The sequence below is a fragment of the Pogona vitticeps genome, chromosome 1, assembly GCF_051106095.1.
Source record: "Pogona vitticeps strain Pit_001003342236 chromosome 1, PviZW2.1, whole genome shotgun sequence".
In the NCBI taxonomy this organism is placed as follows: domain Eukaryota; kingdom Metazoa; phylum Chordata; class Lepidosauria; order Squamata; family Agamidae; genus Pogona; species Pogona vitticeps.
In genome coordinates, this window is record NC_135783.1 from 27,432,965 (window position 1) to 27,454,840 (window position 21,876).

General features: G+C 42.5%; 2 protein-coding genes across 7 annotated transcripts in view; both read left to right on the top strand.

Annotated features, from left to right (window-relative positions):
* Nucleotides 1-21,876, top strand: part of TRERF1 (transcriptional regulating factor 1) — a 106,578-nt gene that overhangs the window by 27,797 nt on the left and 56,905 nt on the right. The gene's annotated exons all lie outside the window — the stretch shown is intronic.
* Nucleotides 14,808-18,061, top strand: LOC144585769 (uncharacterized). The gene is made up of 2 exons (XM_078382928.1): nt 14,808-17,710; nt 17,970-18,061. Exon 1 carries the CDS (start codon nt 15,840-15,842, stop codon nt 17,694-17,696), a length of 1,857 nt encoding a protein of 618 aa, XP_078239054.1. The 5' UTR covers nt 14,808-15,839; the 3' UTR covers nt 17,697-17,710; nt 17,970-18,061.

Consider the following 21,876-nt stretch of genomic DNA (forward strand, 5'->3'; position numbering starts at 1 on the left):
CAATTTTTGTCCAGTCGTGTTCGACTCTAGGGGGCGGTGCTCATCCCCGTTTCCAAGCCATAGAGCCAGCGTTTGTCCGAAGACAATCTTCCGTGGTCACATGGCCAGTGCGACTTAGACACGGAACCCTGTTACCTTCCCACCGAAGTGGTTCCTATTGATCTACTCGCATTTACAGTACATGCTTTCGAACCGCTAGGTTGGCGGGAGCTGGGACAATTATTATTATTTATTTATTTATTTATTTATTTATTTATTGGACTTATATACCGCCCCATAGCGCTACAAGCACTCTCCGGGCGGTTTACAATTTTTAATTATACAGGCTACACATTGCCCCCCCAGCAAGCTGGGTACTCATTTTACCGACCTCGGAAGGATGGAAGGCTGAGTCAACCTTGAGCCGGCTACCTGGGATTTGAACCCCAGGTCGTGAGCACAGTTTTAGCTGCAGTACAGCGTTTTAACCACTGCGCCACGAGGCTCCGTCGCGTGGATTCGATCTTATGACTGCTTGGTCTTTTGACCCTGCAGCACAGGCTTCTGCGGTTTAGCCTGCAGCGCCACCACGTCCCTTCCAACCTAGCAGCTCAAAATGCGAGTAGATAAATAGGTACCACCATGGTGGGAATATAACGGCGTTCCGTGTCTAGTCGCGTTAGGCATGGGACCACGGAAACTGTCTTAAGGACAAACACCGACTCTGCGGCTTGGAAACAGGGATAAGCACCGCCCCCTAGAGTCGGACAGGACTGGACTAAATGTCAAGGGGAACCTTCACCTTTACCTATTTGAGTGCCTCCATCCTGACTTATCTGTGGCATCAGTGGAGGTTCTGTGTGCTTCACTAGTTTATTTCTAACACACTTGGCACTGCATTCAAAGCATGACAAAAGTTTTGACACTGCTAGAATCAAAGGTTCTACCACCATGAAATTCACCAGAGGGCCCAGTCATTATTTTTCATCTGATTTTGCAGTGTAGGATAATATTGAAATTAATAATGAATGCAGGATTCCCAAGTGTATAAATGCATACAAGGTCATTCATAGGAGGCATGTGGAATATTCAAATGGAATACTCTGCATCCCTTGTAGATTGGAGAGTCTCCTTCAGTCCCAGTTTCTGAGAGTGAATGCACCTTTTTTTCTATAATTTTTTTTTCCTCCTTTGGACTTCAAACCGTTTCTATTTTCCCCTTGTCTAATGTATAAAAATAAAAATTTTGGACTGAAACAGAGAAAGAAAACAATACTGGCATCACTAGTTTAATTCATTTCACCTTGCAAAAATGACCCATTTAGGAGTTGAAACCCAAGAAATGAAGACCAAGGCCACAATTCTGTTTATGTACTTGATCCCATAAAGGTGATGAAGTGTCCCTCCCCACCCCACCAAACAGCAGGCTCTCATTTGTGCTCCTTCGTTTGCTAGATAGTTCATGTGATCAGTTGTGCAAGAGGAGCCTGCAAGGCGAAAGACTGCTGTGCAATTTCCCTTCCATGCAGGGATTTCCCTTCAAGTGGATTTTGGTCCAGGTAAATGCATATATGGATGAGTCAGGGCATGTTCACATGGGGGAAGTTGGAGAGGTCTGGTTCATACTTACCTTTAGTGCAATATACTTTATCTCTCACTTGAGTGATCCTTCTGTTCATGCTGATCAGCATTTTTTCAATTAATGACACTCCCTTTCCCACCTCTCTCCTACCTTTTCTATGGCATCATTCATTTTTTTAAATGGTAGAGTAGATGAAAATAGAGAGTTATCTGTTTCAATGCCACGAACCACCAATTACGTCACAAGGTTGTCACCTCAGATAACACAACCTACAACTCTGTTTTGGCATAAATTAACCATCCGTATGGGCTACCGAAGAGGTTAATTAGAAGCACTCTAAACTGCACCAAAAAAGCTGTAGCCCTAGTGCTATGACAAAAAGCATTGAGACAGCTCTTAAAAGCGGTGTGATGGATCACTCTTAAGTTGAAACTTGTATGCACACCATCATTTGATTTGAGCCAAGAGCACCAAAGCAATCCAAATAGTGAGTTATATGGCCACCTACCTGAACATGTTCTCAGTTCTTCTTAAAAAAAATTTCAAGGAATCAATCAAAAGCTCAAACCCCAGATAGTTGTCTTTTTCTCCCCTCCCTATGATATTAGACATTTAGTTAGGATATTCTTCTTCCCCTCATTTTGTTCAAGGTTTTAACAGTAACATACTAGTAAAGGTAAAGGTAAAGGTTCCCCTTGACAATTTTTGTCCAGTCGTTCGACTCTGGGGGGCGGTGCTCATCCCCGTTTCCAAGCCATAGAGCCAGCATTTGTCCGAAGACAATCTTCCGTGGTCACATGGCCAGTGCGACTTAAACACAGAACGCTGTTACCTTCCCACCGAAGTGGTCCCTATTTATCTACTTGCATTTGCATGCTTTCGAACCGCTAGGCTGGCGGGAGCTGGGACAAGCGACGGGAGCTCACTCCATCACGTGGATTCGATCTTGCGGCTGCTTGGTCTTCTGACCCTGCAACACAGGCTTCTGCGGTTTAGCCCGCAGTGCCACCACATCCCAGTAACATACTATTAAAATACTATTAACATACTATTAAAAGAGACAGGCAAATGTCCTCTTATTGTTTATCTATTAATTACATTTTTGTTCTACCTGGTAAGCCAGGTGTTCTTGGACTTCAGTTCCCAGAAGCTTTGACCACCAGCAGTGCTGGTTGGGGTTTCTGGGAGTTGCAGTCCTAGAACACCTGGTTTACCCAAGATTGGGAACCACTGCAATTACAATAGTTCTCTGTGTACCATACTAATAAATTAAATACATCAAACACAAAATATTGATGATAAAACATTAGTATATAGAAGTTAGTCTTGAGGGGAAAATTATGAGTGGGCCCAGATTAAAAAATCTCATTTCTTGCTCAGTCGTCCAGTAATAAAGCGATCATAGGCGTGATTATTCTGATATAATTCCCTTTGAATTCAAGAGACCTTACCTGTAGGCTAGTGTTTGTATGTAGAAATGCAGCTTTAATCCTTTAAAAAGATTTCACGGTCTCATAGTTTAGTGCCCTCCTCCACCATAGGACAAATCCCAACAATGGAAGTAGAGAAGCAGGGAAGGGAATATTTGACGTAGGATGGATTGGATTTAAATTTAAATTTAATTCAAACAAATAGATTTTTGATTATTTACATTTTTAACAAAATCAAATTCTTTAGTTGAAATTGTTATTTAAATCAATTTGATTTTTAAAAGTTAGTGATTTTTATCTACTCCGATTTAAATTTATGATCTGATCACAGTCTCTGTGAGGACAATTTTGTGAAAACACAATGCCTAGACATCCTGTTCCACTTCCACAGTGAAGCAGTTGAGTCTACACAAAGCTGAAAATGAATTGTGCACGCTTCTAAGTCTTATATGCTGGAATTGGTTTTGTTCTGTTTTGTCTTCTTTTTGAAATAGAAAAATAAAATTAGCTGTAGAAACTATTGATCTTTTGGTTTGTGGCAGATTCATGCTTTTAAAAGAGAAGAAGGACAATGAAAAAATATAATTACAGTCTGTGGAGCTGAACTGTATAATCTGAAAATTGGTGTTTGCCATTTTTATGTTTACTAAGAAGCAAAACATATGACCAGATCATTCATGTGATACAGCTTTTCTTGGATTTTTCATTTATGTATTCCAGACAGGAAATTGCACATTTTGATACTTCATCATACACAATAGAACTTACAGAAAGAAGACTATCATCTGAGACTTTCTTCATTATTTCTTTTTTAAATCAGTGTACGAATATTGTTGTTGTTTATTTGACATATGAACACATACAGCTCTATTCTTCCTAGTCATTATAAGAACTGTAGTATTCTCTCGTCATTCTGAATTGTTGTTCGTATTCTCTACTTGTTCTTTCATTATTTGAGTTTGCTGCAATAGTGTTCCCAAGTGTAGGGTTTAGTTTCTTCCCCAGGATGTTGACATCCATCCAATTCCATGAGAAGCATAATGGCAGTCTTAATTAGTGTTAACAATACATCAGCCAGAATCCTGTTGGTTTTTCACACCAATGTAAGTGCAACAGCAATAATTACAGTAGAAAATTACCACTAGTTAATGGGTCACTGCTTGTGGCTCTCTTCGTACATCAAGTCACATGAGTGGGGTGCAGTAAGGATTCCAAGTGGCAACTCATTAATTACTGGCAAAGAGCCACTGATTTGCACCATTGCACTCACATCAGTGTAAATAACCAACAAGATTGTGGCCAGTGGTAATTTTCCATATCCTATTTCACTCACCTCACCCTCAAAATTATAGAAACCTATGGCCTTAACAGTGCCAGGTGGTATCCGTTGTAGTTGGTGGGGTGGAAGGCACAATGCAAGTAAGCAAAGCAAGGGTTGTCAGGCAGAATAAAGGACAAAAGTTTATAATATGCAGGCAAGCAAGTATTCACCCAGGAGGAGAACATGGTGGTGGGGTTCTCTTCACCTCTAATGAAGAAGCAGGCAGAAGTGGGCTAGAGCCTTACATTTAATCTGAGCCTTACATAGGGTATTGACCCAATTGACATAATGTGCTAGCACCTATTGGACTCCAAGTTTTGAAGGAGATTGTATTCTGTGAAGGCTGACATTGAAAGCTCACTATTAGTTCTAAAGGCACCACAAGACTGTTTTTATGTTCTTTGGTGTTTCTCAGAAGTGTAACCTTTGAGTAATTCTGTTCATTCTGCTTGTTTTCCTTTTCCCTCTTCATCAACCTTTCCTTCTGTGTTTTAAGCCTGTAAGCAGAATCAGACATGCAGAGACTGTTAAAACAGCTGGTGAGCATAACCCAGAAACCCAGAGAAAAGAAAAAACATGCTTTAAGAAACTATTAAATGTTTGGTTTTATCCTAAAATTAATGCATTTTGGCCCTGTTTCATTTGGGGGTCTTCTTCAGGAACTCTAGAACCAGAAAATGCAAAGACAATTAAATGTATATATAAAATGAAGATAATATAATTATAATTTGGTTTATAAAGTTAGTGTACTTATTTCCTGAGAGACTCTTCTCATCCTGCTTCCAACTTTCTTGAACTGTTGCCGTCTGGCAGAAGATATAGAACAATTAAGACTCGGACCACACATTTTCTGAATACTGTAGTTTTTATCCTAGAGCTATAATTGAACTTAATAATGATCTTAAAGACCACCAGTAGTGAATAGTTAGTTGAACAGTGTTCCTTAGCCTGCGGTGCAGATGTTTGTATTCTTAGTGGGGGATTTTTAATGGGTGGAGAGTGTTTGGGGAATTTTTATGTGTGTCCATGTGGGTCTGCTCTCTGGGTGCGTGTATGAATTCCGTTGTATGGGTATACTATGTATATACTTACAATGACAATACAGTGGTGCCTCGCTTAGCGACATTAATCCATTCTGGAAAAAACGTTGCTAAGCGATTTTTAAAAGCCCATAGAAACGCATTAAAACTTGTTTAATGCGTTCCTATGGGCTTTAAAACTAACCTTATGCGAAGATCCTCCATTGTGGCAGCCATTTTCGGTGCCTCTAAAGCGACGCAACACAGCGGGCGGCCATTTTTTTTCCGGCGGCCATTTTGAAACCGCCAATCAGCTGGCCAAAAATGATTTTTTTTGCAGTGATCACTTTCCTGCGATCATCGCAAAGCGATTTTTCCCCATAGGGGCCATCGCTAAATGATCGCTCTGGCGATGGCCAAAACCCCATCGCTAAGTGATTTCATTGCTCAACGGAGCGATCGCTAAGCGAGGCACCACTGTAAATTTAATAATAATAATAATAATAATAATAATAATAATAATAATAATAATAATAATAATAATAATAATAATAATAATAATATGTTGTTGTTGTTGTTGTTGTTGTTATTATTATTATTATTATTATTATTATTATTATTATTATTATTATTATTATTATTATTATTATTATTATTATTATTATTATTATTATTATTATTATTATTATTATAACTGTTCTGATAGCCTCTGAAGAAGATCCTTATTTAAAACAAGTCCAAAGTATGTTGGCTTTTAGAACTTACCTTTGGTCCTCCAGATGTTTTAGCCATGCTGGTTGGGATTTTCAGGACCTGAAGGCCAAAATATCTGACAGGCCAAAATTTGAGAGCCACTGTTTTAGAATAAAGCAAATGTTTTCATTATCGTCAGGTGTGTTCTCTTCATGTTCGGAGCAGTACTGTATGGGCAAAGCCCTTCCACCATCTTATCGGTGGGTGGCCTGGCCCTCATATAATGTGTCTTTGGACTAAACTAGACAATGAAGTTAACATGTCATTAGAAGCTGAGAGACCTTAAGTAGAAATGGTGTGACAGGATTGCATCTGATCAAAGGGTCACTTTGCTGGGAGCAAGCTTCCTTAAAGCAACCTTTCCATCAGTGGAGGAATTGTTTCATCCCAGTCCCCCCAAAGAGTAGCTGTGTTGCTGAACCAAAATGGCTCTGCTTGGACGTGATCAAGATTGAGCTGGTTTGTAATCTCACATATGTTGTGATCACTGGGAAATACAGTAGTTTGCACCAGATAGTGTTACATGTAGTCCAAAATGCAAGCTATTTCCCTATCTGATACACACTCAGCATGTTTTTTTTGTATTTTTGTATTTTGTCAGCTGAGTTGTAATGCAGCTTCAGTTGAGCGCTTGTGTCAAGCATAAATAGCTGTGAAACAGTTGTGTGCCTTGAAGGATAACTCCGTAAGGGAAGAAAATATATGTTTGCCTTGGAGTATGACCTAACCCTCAGTTGTCGGGAATGTACTGTGTATCCAGGATTGCTGTGTACAATCCTCCATTTTTTTGTACATAGCACCTATCATAAAGATGGAGAGCTTGGTATTTATCCAGTACAAGCTTATTATTATATGCAGAGTATCTAGATAACCCACATCTTTGAGCCGCAAACCCTGTTCCTGAAAATATACCCCCCTTCTCTGTGCTTGATGTAAAACAACAGACACGGGATTACTGTTTCAAGAGTAATTTTTATGGAATTAAAGCAAGATACAGGCTGCTGAGTCAGTGTATGATTTGATTTGAAATTGCAGAAAGCGAGAGCTTATTGTCCGTGTATGACTGGAAACAGAGGCTGTAATAAGTTCTGCTCAAGGCTTGAAGACATCTTACTGAGGAGAAGAAATAAGATCAGAGCGTCATCCTATTTTTAATGCAGTTAGAAGTTAAGGGAGCCCAAAATAGTTCTCTTTGAAAGTCAAGTTGTTTAAAGGTGGTGGTTGCTGTATAGATTTTACAGAGAAAAATGTATTTGCACATGGCTGACTTAACTCAGAACTGTGAAATAAAAAAATAGGTTTGTGTGAGCGCACGCACACACACACACACACACACACACACACACACACACACACACACACACACACACACACACACACACACACACACACACACAGAGAGCATTTAGGAAAGGTATGAGGATACATTTTTTTAATTGTTCTCTTCCAACTGTTACAATTGGCTTGATGGGTTTTATTTTTGTTGTTAATGATAATTTTGAAAGTTTTGTTGCTTTAACTTGCCTTTATTGATGATGCTAGTCATCATATGCAGTATTTTTTTTGAATGGTAAGCTAAGAGAGAAATGTAATAAATAGTGGCTCAAATCCTGTCTGTCTGTCTGTCTGTCTGTCTGTCTGTCTGTCTGTCTGTCTGTCTGTCTGTCTGTCTATCTATCTATCTATCTATCTATCTATCTATCTATCTATTAATTATTCAATTTCTACCCCGCCCCTCTAGACAGAGTCTACTCGGGGCGGCTTACAAAGAAGAATAAAACATTATAAAATACAATCAAATAAATCATCAAAGTATATGTAATTGCTCTTGCTATTTACATAAGATTTCTGTAACATCATGGCTTATTGATGAGGTACCAGGACACAGCATGTTTGTGCAGTTGGCTGTATGATCAGCTATGTGATCAAGACAGGCCCATCATTTCATCAATTAGTCGCAGCAGGTCACACAAACATCAGAGGGAATCTGGTCAATAAACCCTGAATAGAATTCTGTCCATGTTTTAGTCAGCTATGTGCTGTCAATTTGGAACTAACTTATAGCAATCCTAATGCCCCACAAACAAGACTTAACCTGAAAATAAGGCCTAGCATGATTTTTCAGGATACTCCTAATATAAGCCCTACCCCAGAAATAAGACCCAGTTAAGTGAAACCCCCCTCCACCATTGTGCAGCAGCTAGATGATGACATGACTGTATTTGAATAAATTTAGATTGCTGTAATTTAAAAAAAAGTCCCCTGAAAATAAGCCTTAATGCGTTTTTTGGAGCAAAAATTAGTATAAGACCCTGTCTTATTTTCGGGGAAACATGCTAGTGACATATTTAAGGAGTGGTTTTACCAGTTTCACTCCCCCCAGTGAGTTTCCATGGCCTAGTTGGGATTTGAACCATGTTCTCCAGAGTCTTAGTCCATCACTCTGTTCACTACACCACACTGAGTGCCTTCCAAGGTTTACAGTGGTATAAATGTCATTGTTTAAATCACAGTGATAAATAGACAGGAATTAAGAAATTGTATACTGTGTTGTTGGTCACCCTTCTCTCAGCACATCATAATGACATGCATTGTGGTTGTATTTATGCTTTGTGTTTTTTAAAAAACTGAATTAATATATTTTACATCTAAATGTATAGCATCCACATTTTTCATATGAAAAACATGCATATTTCTAAAATTCAAGAAAGATGGAAAATAGGCCTTAAGCCAAATGCTTGCATCCATTTTTTTTTCTTTTATGAGGACCTGGTTAAATTTATAGCCTATTAAATTATTAGGCAATTTGAGCAACGTGTAAGAAAAGATTTATTCTGCATTGAATAAATATTGCCATATCCTAATTAAGAATTTGGCAAATCTAAAGTTGTGTGGCTAAAATAAGAATGAAGGCACTTAATCATTTCAGACGAAATACTGGACTTGTGTTTTTGAGTTTTAATCCCCTTCCCTTCTGTTTATTCTGAAACTGTTTATGTAAGATTATCTCATAGTCAATATGATCCGTCTTTCTAGTAGTTTATGGACTAAGATGGCTTATGCAGGGATGTGACCTTCTAGAAGCCGTTGGTGTGCCATTCTGACCATCCTTTGCCATAGGTTATAGTGGCTAAGGATGGTGGGTGTGGTAGCTTAGAAGCCTACATTTTGCCTACCTCTGGAATAAATTCCACTCCTGTTCATTGTGCTTGTTAGTATTTTACTTTTCTCTCACCCTAGTTGTGGGGGGTGGGGTGAGCTGTAACACATGTAGCTTAGTACTGTGTCACACATTACGCAACACACCCAGTCTGTTGTTGAGCATACACCTCAGCTCTTTCACGGGTGTCTCTGAATTGTGTATAGATAATGTAGTCATATTTTCACACCTCAGGTACAGCACAGAGAACCTAATATAAGCAACCTGTTGTGTTGGTGTCAGCTTGGAATTGTTTCCAGTGAGATATATGGTTAAGTTGTGCTGACATTTGTTTGGTTGAAATCAATGGGGCTTAACAATGCCGAACTTTTGTTTATTTATTTGTTGTATTTATATACTACCCGTCTAGCGGTAAGCCACTACCCTGGGTGTTATGCCCACAACATAAGCTGAAAATTATAAATAACAGTGACAATAACAAAACCAGACATAAGTGTAATACAAGGAAACACCCCACCCCACCCCAGATTCCAACAGCTAACTCAGTATGGGTCAGGAAATCTATTACATGGGGAAGATGTTCCTGAATGCCTCTTGAATAGCACTGTTCTGACCTGCTTCCTTAAAGACAGAAGACAAGGAGCCTGGCATACATCAAGAGGCAACAGGTTCCACAGTTTTATGGACACTACCGAGAAGGCTCAGTTCCTTGTCATCATTTTCTGGGCTTCTTTCAGGGTAGCCACACTCAACAATCTAATGATCGAGTGGTCTAGGTAGAAGATATTTGGGAGAAATGAGCCAACAAGTCCTTCGATTCTCTTGTAGACCTTTGGTCTAGATGGGCGGGGTATAAATCTAATAAAATAAATAGATAAGTAAATAATTGTACCCTAAGTCAGTGGTTCTTAACCTTTTTGAAAGACACGCCCCCTTGAGCCATTGAGGAAGTTATCATCACCCCCCTCCCCGCGGTGATGATATCTTTCTTTCTTTCTTTCTTTCTTTCTTTCTTTCTTTCTTTCTTTCTTTCTTTCTTTCTTTCTTTCTTTCTTTCTTATTTATTTATTTATTTATTTATTTATTTATTTATTTATTTATTTATTTATTTATTTATTTATTTATTTATTTATTTAAAATTCAATTGCGAGAAAATGAAATGCCCCCAAAGAGTAACATTTTATGATTTAGTTGCAAGTGAATTTTAAGATGCAAAAAGAAATATAAAAAGGGCATAAAACAAACCGCAATGCAGGAACTAAAAATTTCAAGACGAAACCTCTGAAACTAAATTAAGATTGGAGGAAAATATATATTCATGCACACTGTAAAAAGGCTGCAGCCATCTTCACAAGTTTGGCTTGCTCCTATGCCCTCCTACCGTCCCCCTTCTGCTCCAGCGCCCCCACGCCGCCCCTTTTCGTTCTACCGCCCCCCTGAAAAATGAAATCGCCCCCTGGGGGGCATTATCGCCCACGTTAAGAACCACTGCCCTAAGTCAGTGGTTCTTAACCTTTGTTACTCGGATGCTTTTCAACTGCAACTCCCAGAAACCCCAGTCAGGAAAGCTGGTGGTGAAGGCTTCTGGGAGTTGCAGTCCAAAACTCCTGAGTAACCCAAGGTTGAGAACCAGTGCCCTAAGTCACATCAACACAAAATCATAGACTTTTTCCTGGGGCCACCTTTTCTCTATAAGCTCAAGCAGACTTCTGAGGCACACCAATGTCTTCGATATACTGCTAGTAAGATAGATTAATTTACATGGTATCTAGCAGAAAGTTGACAACATGTGTTGAGCATGTTAGTCTGTGCTTGTTCAGTCCAAGAAACACCAAGCCAAACTTTCTATGTGTCTGTATATGGTAACCTGAAAGAAGTGATAGAAGGACGTATAGAATTAGTTTTCATTCCATTTTGATTGAAATTGTTTAAGAAAGCACCCCTGATCTTCCAAAGAGCCTTTGAAGGAGGAGGTCAAGAGGTTTTGGAGTTCAGGAGAGAAAACTTTTGTCCTATGGACTTTCTCAAGTTATACCCATTTATCAACTATACAGCCGATCTAAGCCACTAAATTTAAAAAAGACTACTATTAATATTTTGCCATCATATCTGTAAGATTTTTACTTTTTATCCCAATAGTAGGTTGCAGCGTTGATTTCTTCTGTGCTCACAATTACTTTCTTAAGCCCCATGATTGACTCTTGATTTGGCATTTATCAGCTATACATTCAAGCATTTTTTCCTGGACATTTATATACAAGCTGCTTATTGTTTAGTGCAATCTCCTGACTGTTTATAAACGGAGGATGTTTTCTTCAACTGAGTATGTAAACAATCTACAAGCATGAAATAAATGACCTTAGCACTTCAAAATTTAAGTTACAAGGGCTGTTTATTTCCTGACAAGGAAGTTTTCAAAAAAGGAAACCTCGCCCATTATGCTGTTTGAAAAGGGATGGACATGTTAGTCTATTTCTGCAACACCAAAAACAAAACAAAACAAAAGTATTGTGGTATCTTTAAGACTAACAAATTGAATACATTTGTAGGTCCACTTCAGTGTTTGAAGAAGTAAATTGTACCCATGGAAACTCACAAGATATAAATTGATTAAGTCTTTAAGGTTCCACAGCTATTGTTTTTGTTTTTCTATTATCCTCCTCAATTAAAATGAATTAAAATTGATTTCAACTCCTTGAGCTGTTACCTTTTGGCCCAAATCATCTTCCCTAGTTACGCTGGAGTAACATAAATGGTGCAATTTTTGGTGGCAAATTGCCTGTTCTTTAACGTGGTTCTCTATGAATCCACACAGATGGGTTAAACAGCGCCTGCGCTGGTTCCTCTCGGAATTTTCCAGAGCTATGAGGGAAAAGATACAATGTTTGAGTTGCCCTGCACTGCGCAAGTGCAGCCCGCCAAAAATCCCCAGTTCCATTTATCCGCCCGCGGAGTTGGAACCTCTCGGTTAGAGCTCTTGAGATTTTACTCTCCTTTCGCTATTTTCGGATTTTTTGGACTTGACCTGGCTTGCCTATCGTCTATCCGCATCTCCGTTGCCCTGAATTCGGACCGGCTGACCTTCCCTTGCCTCTGGCGTGCTTATTGCAAGTACTTTCGCTTCCCGCTTGATCCTGATTGAGGCCTATTACCTCCTGCTGAGGCGCCACGCGCCAGCAGGATTTCTTCAATTACTGACTTTCTCTACCGTTCTTTCACCGCTTGGCTTATGTCAGCGAAAAAGGGACCTTTCCGCCGCTGTTCTGCTTGCTCCGGGAAGCTCCCCTTCCAGGACCATCATTCCCTCTGCCTTTTCTGTCTGGGCGAGACCCATTCGCCCGCCACTTGCAAGCATTGCAAGGAATTCACCAAGGCGACCTTAAAATCTCGTCAGCAACGCCTCAAGTATTTTCTGTGGAATCGCACTCTGTCAGCTTCGCAACCTTCAGACATGGAATCTGTCCAGTCGGTCTCCACTGTTCGTTCAGAGGTGACCTTGGTCTCCTCTTCCCCTCCATCGACATCTAAGGAGGTCTCCAAGAAGTCTTCCAAAGGAAAATCTAAGAAATTGCCTGCCGGCAAAAAGTCTTCCTCCGAGGTACCCTCTTCTTCATCCTCGGCACCGACGAAGAAAGGATCATCCAAGCCTGCGCCGAAGGCTAAGGCAAAGACCAAGGAAATTACCCTGGTCGTACCACCTGTTTCGGCGTCAGTGCCTTCTCCATTCCTCGAGGAGTCTTCTCGGGACCGGGATTCGGTCTCCGACTTGGGCGCCCCCATTCCACCTCGCCAACCGCCACCGGTGGATCTGGGCAAGTCGCCTACGGTTAGCCAGCTCGACAAGCTCGTTGCCGGCGCCGAGAGCATACCGCTCAGCCCGATACTTACCGGGCGAACCACCCGATCCCCTTCACTCCTGTCGGAGTCGGGGCGTTCGGTATCTCCTCGCCCTCCACGGGGTCGACCTACCCAACCGATCGAAGAACCAGTCCCTCGGCGCCCAGCTTCTCACTCCGCCGACGACGAACCGCTGCCGAAGAAGCCCCGCCGTCGACACAAGCACCGTCGAGGCCACCGACGCCGAAGGGACTCCTCACTGTCCGACTCAGATTACAGTCGGGGTCGGAAGAGGTCCCACCGGAGACGGCGAAGAAGAGATTCGTCCACCGAGTCCTCTTCGACCTCGAGAGAAAGGAGACATAGGAGAAAGAGAACCAAGTACTCCTATTCCTCGTCCTCTCGCTCCCGGTCTCCACGTCGAAGCCCTCTCCCGAAGAGACCTGTGGATAAGGGCTCCAAGAAACCATCGGCGCCGAAAGACGCTCCTGTCGTCCCTCCTGATGCACCACTGCAACCTCAGGATGGGATTCCTCCGTGCCCGAAAACGGCACCCTCGGGCTCGGGAATACCTCCCCCTCCTTCTTCCTATCCTTCCGAGGAAGACCATGCCAAGGAAGATTCCTCCGACGTCGAAGACGACAACGAGTCTGAGGTCTCCTTAGACGTCCCTATTCCGGGGGAGCCTTTACCTCCAGAGGCAGCTAACCTTAAACCATCTTCTCCGTCGGAAGATTTTTCCTCCTACACTCAGATGGTTGCTCGTATGGCCCAAGCTCTAAAGCTAGCTGTCGAACAGTCTCCAAGAAGGGAAGAGAATTTGATCTTTGGAGACATTGAAGCGGAGAGGACACATCCAGTTAGTCTGTCCTTCATCCCAGAACTGATGGATCTCATTAAGGAATTCTGGGAGCATCCTGCCAATGCTACCACTATCTCCAAAAGGACTGAAAATCTGTACAGAATACACGGAGAAAATACATCTTTTCTTCTCATGCATCCTGCTCCTAATTCCTTGATAGTGGAGTCTAGCTCTACTAAGACTCCAGCGAAAGGCCACCCTACACCAACCAATAAAGAGGGAAGGAAGCTTGAGATCCTGGCACGTCGCATGTATTCTATGACAACTTTCACCTTACGTGCTGTCAATTATCTGGTTGCTATGGGGGCCTACCAAAAACAACTTTGGTCTAGGGTTCTCCCGGCCCTTCAAACTGCGCCGGAAGATATACGACAACTCTGTTTGGATACACACGCTGAGGCCCTTACAGTGTCCAAATATCAACGACTTGCCGCCCGCCATGTCGCGGAAGCCACTTCTAAGAACTTTGCCTCCCTCATCACCTTGAGGAGGCATGCTTGGCTGCGTTCAGCTAACATTGTGGAGGACATTAAAACCAGGGTAGAAAACCTCCCCTTCGATGCTTCTGGTCTTTTCAGCCAAAACACCGATGAAAACCTGGAAAGTTTGCACAAGAGTAAAAAGACAGCCAAGTCCTACTCAGTGCAACCTCAAACTAAACAGTTCAAACCACAGTGGCGCCCTAAGTACACTTCCCCTTCCTATCAACAGCCATCCACCAGCACTTACCGTTCTTATGGAGGCACCTCTTCTCAGCGTCCTCCTCAGGCCTCATCCTCTTCCTCTGTAGCTTTCAGACCACAGCCACCTCGTAGAAAGCAGTCCTTCAAGACGTCTGCAAGGAAACAAAAACAGTACCTTTGACTCCCCGACTGTTCTACTGCCGTCCTCCCACACCACCCGCCTTTCTCCTTACCTTCACAACTGGACCCTCATTACCAACGACATCTGGGTCCTCAACATTATCACCTCCGGTTACCGCCTGGAGTTTACCAGGTTGCCTCCTCTAGGACAGGTCAACCCTACATCATTCGATCCGACCCTAGAGGAGGAAATCCTGACTCTTCTTCAGAAGGGAGCTATCCAGAAGGTGCCGTCAGAGGATGTCCTCGACGGTTTTTACTCCCGATACTTTCTGGTTCCGAAGAAGGACGGGGGTCTTCGTCCCATCCTCGACCTGAGAAGCCTCAACAAGTTTCTCAAGGTACGCAAGTTCAAGATGGTGACCTTAGAGTCCATCATTCATCTTCTGAGGCAAGGAGACTGGTTTGTGGTCCTGGATCTGAAAGACGCATATTTCCATGTCACCATACACAAAAACCACAGGAAATATCTGCGTCTCCTCTTCGACAACATCATTTATCAGTTTGTGGCCTTGCCCTTCGGCCTTTCCACAGCGCCCAGGACTTTCACCAAGTGCATGGCTCCGGTGGCAGCATACCTGCGCCTTCAGGGGATCCAGGTGTTTCCTTACATCGACGACTGGCTGATTGTCTCGACATCCAGACACCAGGCCTTAAAGGACACCCAGTATGTTCTCCAGACATTACAATCACTGGGCCTTTCTGTCAATCACGAAAAGTCCAAATTGAATCCCTCTCAGGTAGTGGACTACATCGGAGCGAGGCTGAACTCAGTACACGCCCGGATGTTCATGCCCCCAGAACGCATCCAAAAGCTAAGAAGAGCCATAAAAAAGTTCAAGCCACGAGCAAGAGTAAAAGCAAGCCTTGCACAACATCTGCTAGGCCTCATGGCTTCTACAACAGCAACCTTGTCCCATGCTCGCCTCAAGATGCGTTCACTTCAAATTTGGCTGCTGTCCCTCTTCAATCCACTCCTCGACAGTCACAACAAGCTCCTTACTGTCACCCCGGAGTTGGCACAGCAGCTGCAATGGTGGACTTTCCGTCCTCACCTGTTAATCGGCCGTCCTTTCCACCCTGTTCATCTGTCAACTCAAGTCACTACAGACGCGAGTCCACAAGGCTGGGGAGCCCACTGCGAGGGTCATCAGATCAACGCTCTGTGGTCCCCTCGGGAGACAGAACTGCACATAAACCACCTGGAGCTGTTAGCCATCATAAAGGCTCTGAGGTCCTTCCTACCTCTTGTGAGAGGCAGGGCGATCCAGCTCGTCACGGACAACACCACAGCGATGTTCTACGTGAACAAGCAGGGGGGAACAAGGTCAAAGTCCCTCTTGTTCCTGTCAATACATCTCTGGGAGTGGTGCTACCAGGAGCACATCTACCCGGTAGCCATCCACATAGCCACCACGGACAACTTCGTTGCAGACGAGCTCAGTCGCCGCTCCACTCAAAATCACGAATGGGAGCTGGACTCACATGTATTTCAAGAACTCTGCCACAGGTGGGGAACTCCAACAGTCGATATGTTCGCCAAGGACTCCAACAAGAAGTGTCCCCGCTACGCGTCCAGGGCAGGACGCGGCCCGGGATCGTTGGGGGATGCTTTCATGATCCCATGGCACACAGGCCTTCTTTATATGTTTCCTCCCATACCATTGGTTCAGAGGTCAGTAGTCAGAGCCCTCCAGCTGCAAGCAGAAGCAATCTTGATTGCACCTTGGTGGCCCAGACAACCTTGGTTCTCTCTACTTCTGCAGACAGCAATCGACAAGGTGAAGCTTCCCCTCGTCCCACACCTAATAACTCAGGACTCGGGGTCGATCTTCCACCCCGACCTGGACTCCCTCCAATTGACAGCGTGGAGGATATCCCATCCATAGTGGAAGTTCTAGACAAAGCAAGAAAGCCTTCTACCATCCGCCTCTATCAACACAAGTGGCAAGGCTTTCTCAAATTTACTACAGAGCGGGGCTTACAAGCATCTCCTGTCTCCTTATCTACATTGCTACTGTATCTCAGACACCTGTTTGATCTTGGTCTAACCAAGTCTACCTTAAAGGTGTACACCTCAGCCATTGTTACTTTCCAACCCAAGGGGTCTCAATCCTCCAGATGGTTCTCCCATCCAACGGTGAAAGCTTTCTTCAGAGGTCTGACCAACATGAGACCCCCTGTGCGACGACCATTACCTCAGTGGGCTTTACAAACAGTACTGCACTCACTGGTTCGTCCCCCCTTCGAGCCTATGGCAACCTGTGACTTAAAGTTTTTATCCCTCAAAACTTTGTTCCTTGTGGCAATCACTTCTGCCCGTAGGGCTAGTGAATTGGCGGCTCTTCGGGCTGATGCTCCCTACCTCCAATTTTTCAAGGACAAGGTGGTGTTATACCCAGATGTTTCTTTCCTCCCCAAGGTGGTGTCGGACTTTCATGTCAACCAACCTCTGTTGTTACCTACTCTTTTCACTGAACCCTCTTCAGATGTTGAACGAACGCTCCACTGTCTGGACGTTCGTCGTGCATTATCCTTTTACATCTCAAGGACCAAGGACTTCAGGAAAGTCCAGAGACTGTTCTTGTGTTATTATGGCCAACGTAAAGGGACCGCTGCTTCGACGTCGACCCTGTCCAGATGGTTGGTTTCCACCATTTCGTTGGCCTATGAGTTGCAGCACAAACCTCTCCCTGAAAACCTGCGTGCTCATTCTACACGAGCTGTTGCCACATCCACAGCCCTGCTGCGTGGGGTAGACATCCCCGATATATGTAGAGCAGCTACCTGGTCCAGTGTATCAACATTCATCAAACACTACAGACTGGACCTCAGGGCCAAGAATGAGACCAGATTCGGGAGGGCTATCCTTACATCACTGCTGCAGTGACGGCCCACCATCCTGTAAGTAGCTTGGTAGTCACCCATCTGTGTGGATTCATAGAGAACCACGTTAAAGAAGAACAGGTTACTTACCTGTAAACATGGTTCTTTAAGTGGATTCTCTATGAATACACACGACCCGCCCAACCTCCCCACGTGTCCGTCACTGCTGACTGAGTTCCAACTCTCTCTATGTGCGGGCACATGGAACTGGGGATTTTTGGCGGGCTGCACTTGCGCAGTGCAGGGCAACTCAAACATTGTATCTTTTCCCTCATAGCTCTGGAAAATTCCGAGAGGAACCAGCGCAGGCGCTGTTTAACCCATCTGTGTGTATTCATAGAGAATCCACTTAAAGAACCATGTTTACAGGTAAGTAACCTGTTCTTTTTCCTTCTGAGTTGTTTGACTCTGCTTGCAACTAATAATTTCTATAATTATTTCTTAATTCCAGGCAGTTTGCCTCAAAATGTTGTGCTGTTTACATAGATACGCAAGAGGATTTTGTCACATGTTGTCTTGTCATTATATTATTTATTTATTTAAAATATTTTTACCCTGTGTTTCTTTTTAAAAAGAAAGTAAGAAAGAGGGAAGTAGAGAGCTCCTGAGAGAGAGTAATCAGCAACAAAATCTAATCCAAACCCTGTTAAGCAATCTGATAGTCCAGAGATTCATTTTCTTTTCAACTTGGATTAGTTATTGTGAGGTGGGATCAGAAGCATAAGCACTTAACAACTGCTCAAGGACAGAATTTGGAGAAATTACATCTTTGATCCACAGCACCCAGAATCCTCCAGCTATCATGACCAGTGGCCAAGGCAACTGGAAGATTTTGTGCATTGTAATCCAATAATTTTTCCAGAATTAGCTCATATGGGAGGCAGTGAGAGTCCCTTGCTGGAACACAATACAAGGCAGTAAATATGGGCAGAAGCAAGTGTGCTGGGAAGATTTAGGCAGTCTTTCATATTTGAGAAGTTGGAGTTCATGCTTAAAGTCCTGAAGAGCAAAGTAAGCTAATTTGTAAATTAAATGAGATGGGGAGAAGCTCATGCTCTGCCCTCAAAAGTTAAATAATTCCTTTTTCTAATTATGCATTAGCTGTAACTCTGGTTTTGCTATGAGATAGGGTGCTATCATCTGTATTTTCCTGCTTGTTCTAGCCTGTTCTCACTTGGATAAAAGAGAGCCATTTGGAATATGGAAGGAACCGTTATGCTAAGTGCATCATTTTTACTTTGTCCCTTGTCGGGTTTTTTTTCAAATGACTTTTGACATTTGTGATGGAGCACTTTTTATGGAGGCACAATTTTGCAGTTACACTTTTCTCTTCAACAACACTGGGACAAGGGGCGTTGGGTAGTTCAAAATCCTTGTATAACTCTTATGCCCCTCAAAATGTAGCTACAAAGCACAAACAGTTGATTCACACACACCTCCCCTTACTCAAATCAGCCTCTCAGCATGCCCCAGCAAACTCCCAGGCCACTATGTGGAGCTGTCATGAGTAGAGACAGGGCCAGCTGGGCCACTACCATTAGACTGGGGGATGCCCCACTGCCAACAAAAGGGCCCTAGGTAAGCCTGAGACCCATCTTTCTCAGGCTACTTCTTGAAAACTAATAACAGCACAATACTGACTGACTGACTGACTGACTGACTGACTGACTGACTGATTGATTGATTGATTGATTGATTGATTGAAAAAAGCCACTGTATAACCAAATCCAGATCCATGCTATTCAAGGGAGAAGTGTATAACAATGTACAGTATTTTAAAGAAGTTGGCAAAACAAGGTGCATGCAGATTAAATAGATGCCACTCGTAAATTTAACAAGGGTGTGCCAAACTATAGCAGATGTTCCACATGTAATCCCTCCTACCTAGTACCTTACTCCATGCCTTTTAATGAAGACAAATTGTGCGAAGCAGGTGTCTTCTACTTTTGGCTGGCCTTAGCTGGCAAGCTAAAGAACTCTAGTTAATCAGCCAAACCACAAGCTTCCACCTCCACATCTTTTCCCAAGGTAGGATCTGGGGGAAAGGATGCCAGATGGGGGCAGTACTGCTTACACGAGTCCCAATTACCTCAGACCAGCATCACTAAACACCTTCTCCCCAGCCTAACCCCCCTATAGAAATAACACTCTTGTCCCATTCTTTTCTTTCAGAAAAATTGGGGTTGTGTGTGTGTGTGTGATCTGAGGGGAAAAGACAGAAGGAACAGACAGATAAGAATGGAAATACTCTATGAAGTGGTGTGAACAAAAAAGGCAAGTATATAGTAAATGCTATATGTGGAAGGCAGCATGCTTAGAGGACCGCTATAAATACCCTCTGGTATAACAAAGGAGTATCTCTCAGAGCTAGAGAGCCAGATTTACTTTCTGCCAAGTTCTCGTCTGCTCCAGTGGTGGAGGCATAGATGAAATATACGTATTTTATATAAAGTTCTCACAGCCATTAACTAAGTTTTAGGAAACATTTTTTTTGAAGGCTGTAAAAATGTGGGGAACCTGCCAAATCATCATGTTAGGGGAGAGGCCTGTCAGGGAGACCTCAGAGGGCCAGATTTCATCCTATGGTCTCTGAATCCCCACTCCTGCTATGGAGGGATATAGATTTTCCCAAGAATGTTATATTGTTGCAGGCTATCTTGATTGTAATTCAAAGTATGGGGGACTGGTTTGGTCTTAAATGGACAATTAAGAGCCCTGAACTTAAAAGCCCTGCCGCTCATTTGTTGACATGAGCCAGTCCAGCAGCTCTCTTCTTATGCAAGAGGGGTTGGCTGTGGGGATTGTCAGAATAACCACCTCCACTTCCAAATTTACCACTACACAAGAACAAGCACACACATGGGGGGATACTGTGAGTTGATAAGAAAAAACTGATTTTTCTAAACAGTGATAGCTTTTGCTGTCCTTCCACAAGCAGGCAAAGATCTTTGTCTGCAGGGATCCTTTCTTTTAGTGACTGGTTGCCTAAAGTAGATATTTCTTTATACAGAGCTGCTTAAAAAAAAGATTAATGTTACCATATTTATTATTGGAAGCTAACTTTGGTCTTCATGAGGGAAATGGCAGGTATATAGATAGTTTAAATAACTAAATAATAATAAGTAAGTCCCTTTATGAATTGTCAAAACCATAACCTGGAAGGCGACAGATAACAGGACAGGTGAGTAGCATTTAATTCAGCAGGTCACAATTTACGCATATTACCCCATTGTTTTGCAAAATACAGTACAATACTTGAGGTTGATAGAAAATGTTTTCTTTAATACATGGCCTTCTAGGGGCTGTACATAGCATGTTGTAGATCACTTACCCTTGTGAACAGTATATTATTTATATTCCTTTAATGAGACATGAGACTGACACATGAAGTTGTAAAACTGTGCACTTTGACCATCTACTATTTGTTCACCAGAAAATAGGTTCTCTTATACTAACTATACTGTTGTTAGCATATGTTACTGTACATGTTTTCATAGCTTTTAAGACTGAGACCTCATTGCATTCCTAGTCATTTGCTGGGGTTGGTTTGTACACAGGTGTAATCTGCTTTCTCATTGTTCTGGTGCTTGCAACATTAGGAATACATTTACATTTTTAATTTCCAAGGCATGTGTTTCCGCAACTAATTTGTTTTCAGATATTATAGGCTCTCCCTTCTCTTTTAATGGCAAACTTTCTCAGTGGGTTTGTTGCTTAAGTTTTTAAGCATTTATCTAAATATGAATAGACTTCCATGAATGGGTTTGATGCATACTCAGTCATACTTACGAACCGATCCACTGGAAAATTGGGATTTGAGTGAGTTGTAACTGTCCTTCGTACAAGTGACTGATTAAGTAATACAGTGGGGTCTCGACTTACGAACGGCTTGACATACGAACGTTTCGACTTACGAACCGCTCTCATAGGAATATATGGACTCGACTTGCGAACTTAGATTCGAGTTACGAACTCTTTTTCCCCCCTTTTTTTAAAGCTAAGTCATCTTAGGTTAAAAGGAAAAAAGGAAAAAAATATCCCCCTCTAGTGGCAGAACGTGGAATAGCAACTTCCCATTAGTTTCTATGGACGAAAAGAGCAGATACGGATTAAATGGTTTTCAATGCATTCCTATGGGAAATGAAGATTCGACTTATGAACTTTTCGACCTGAGAACTGCCTTC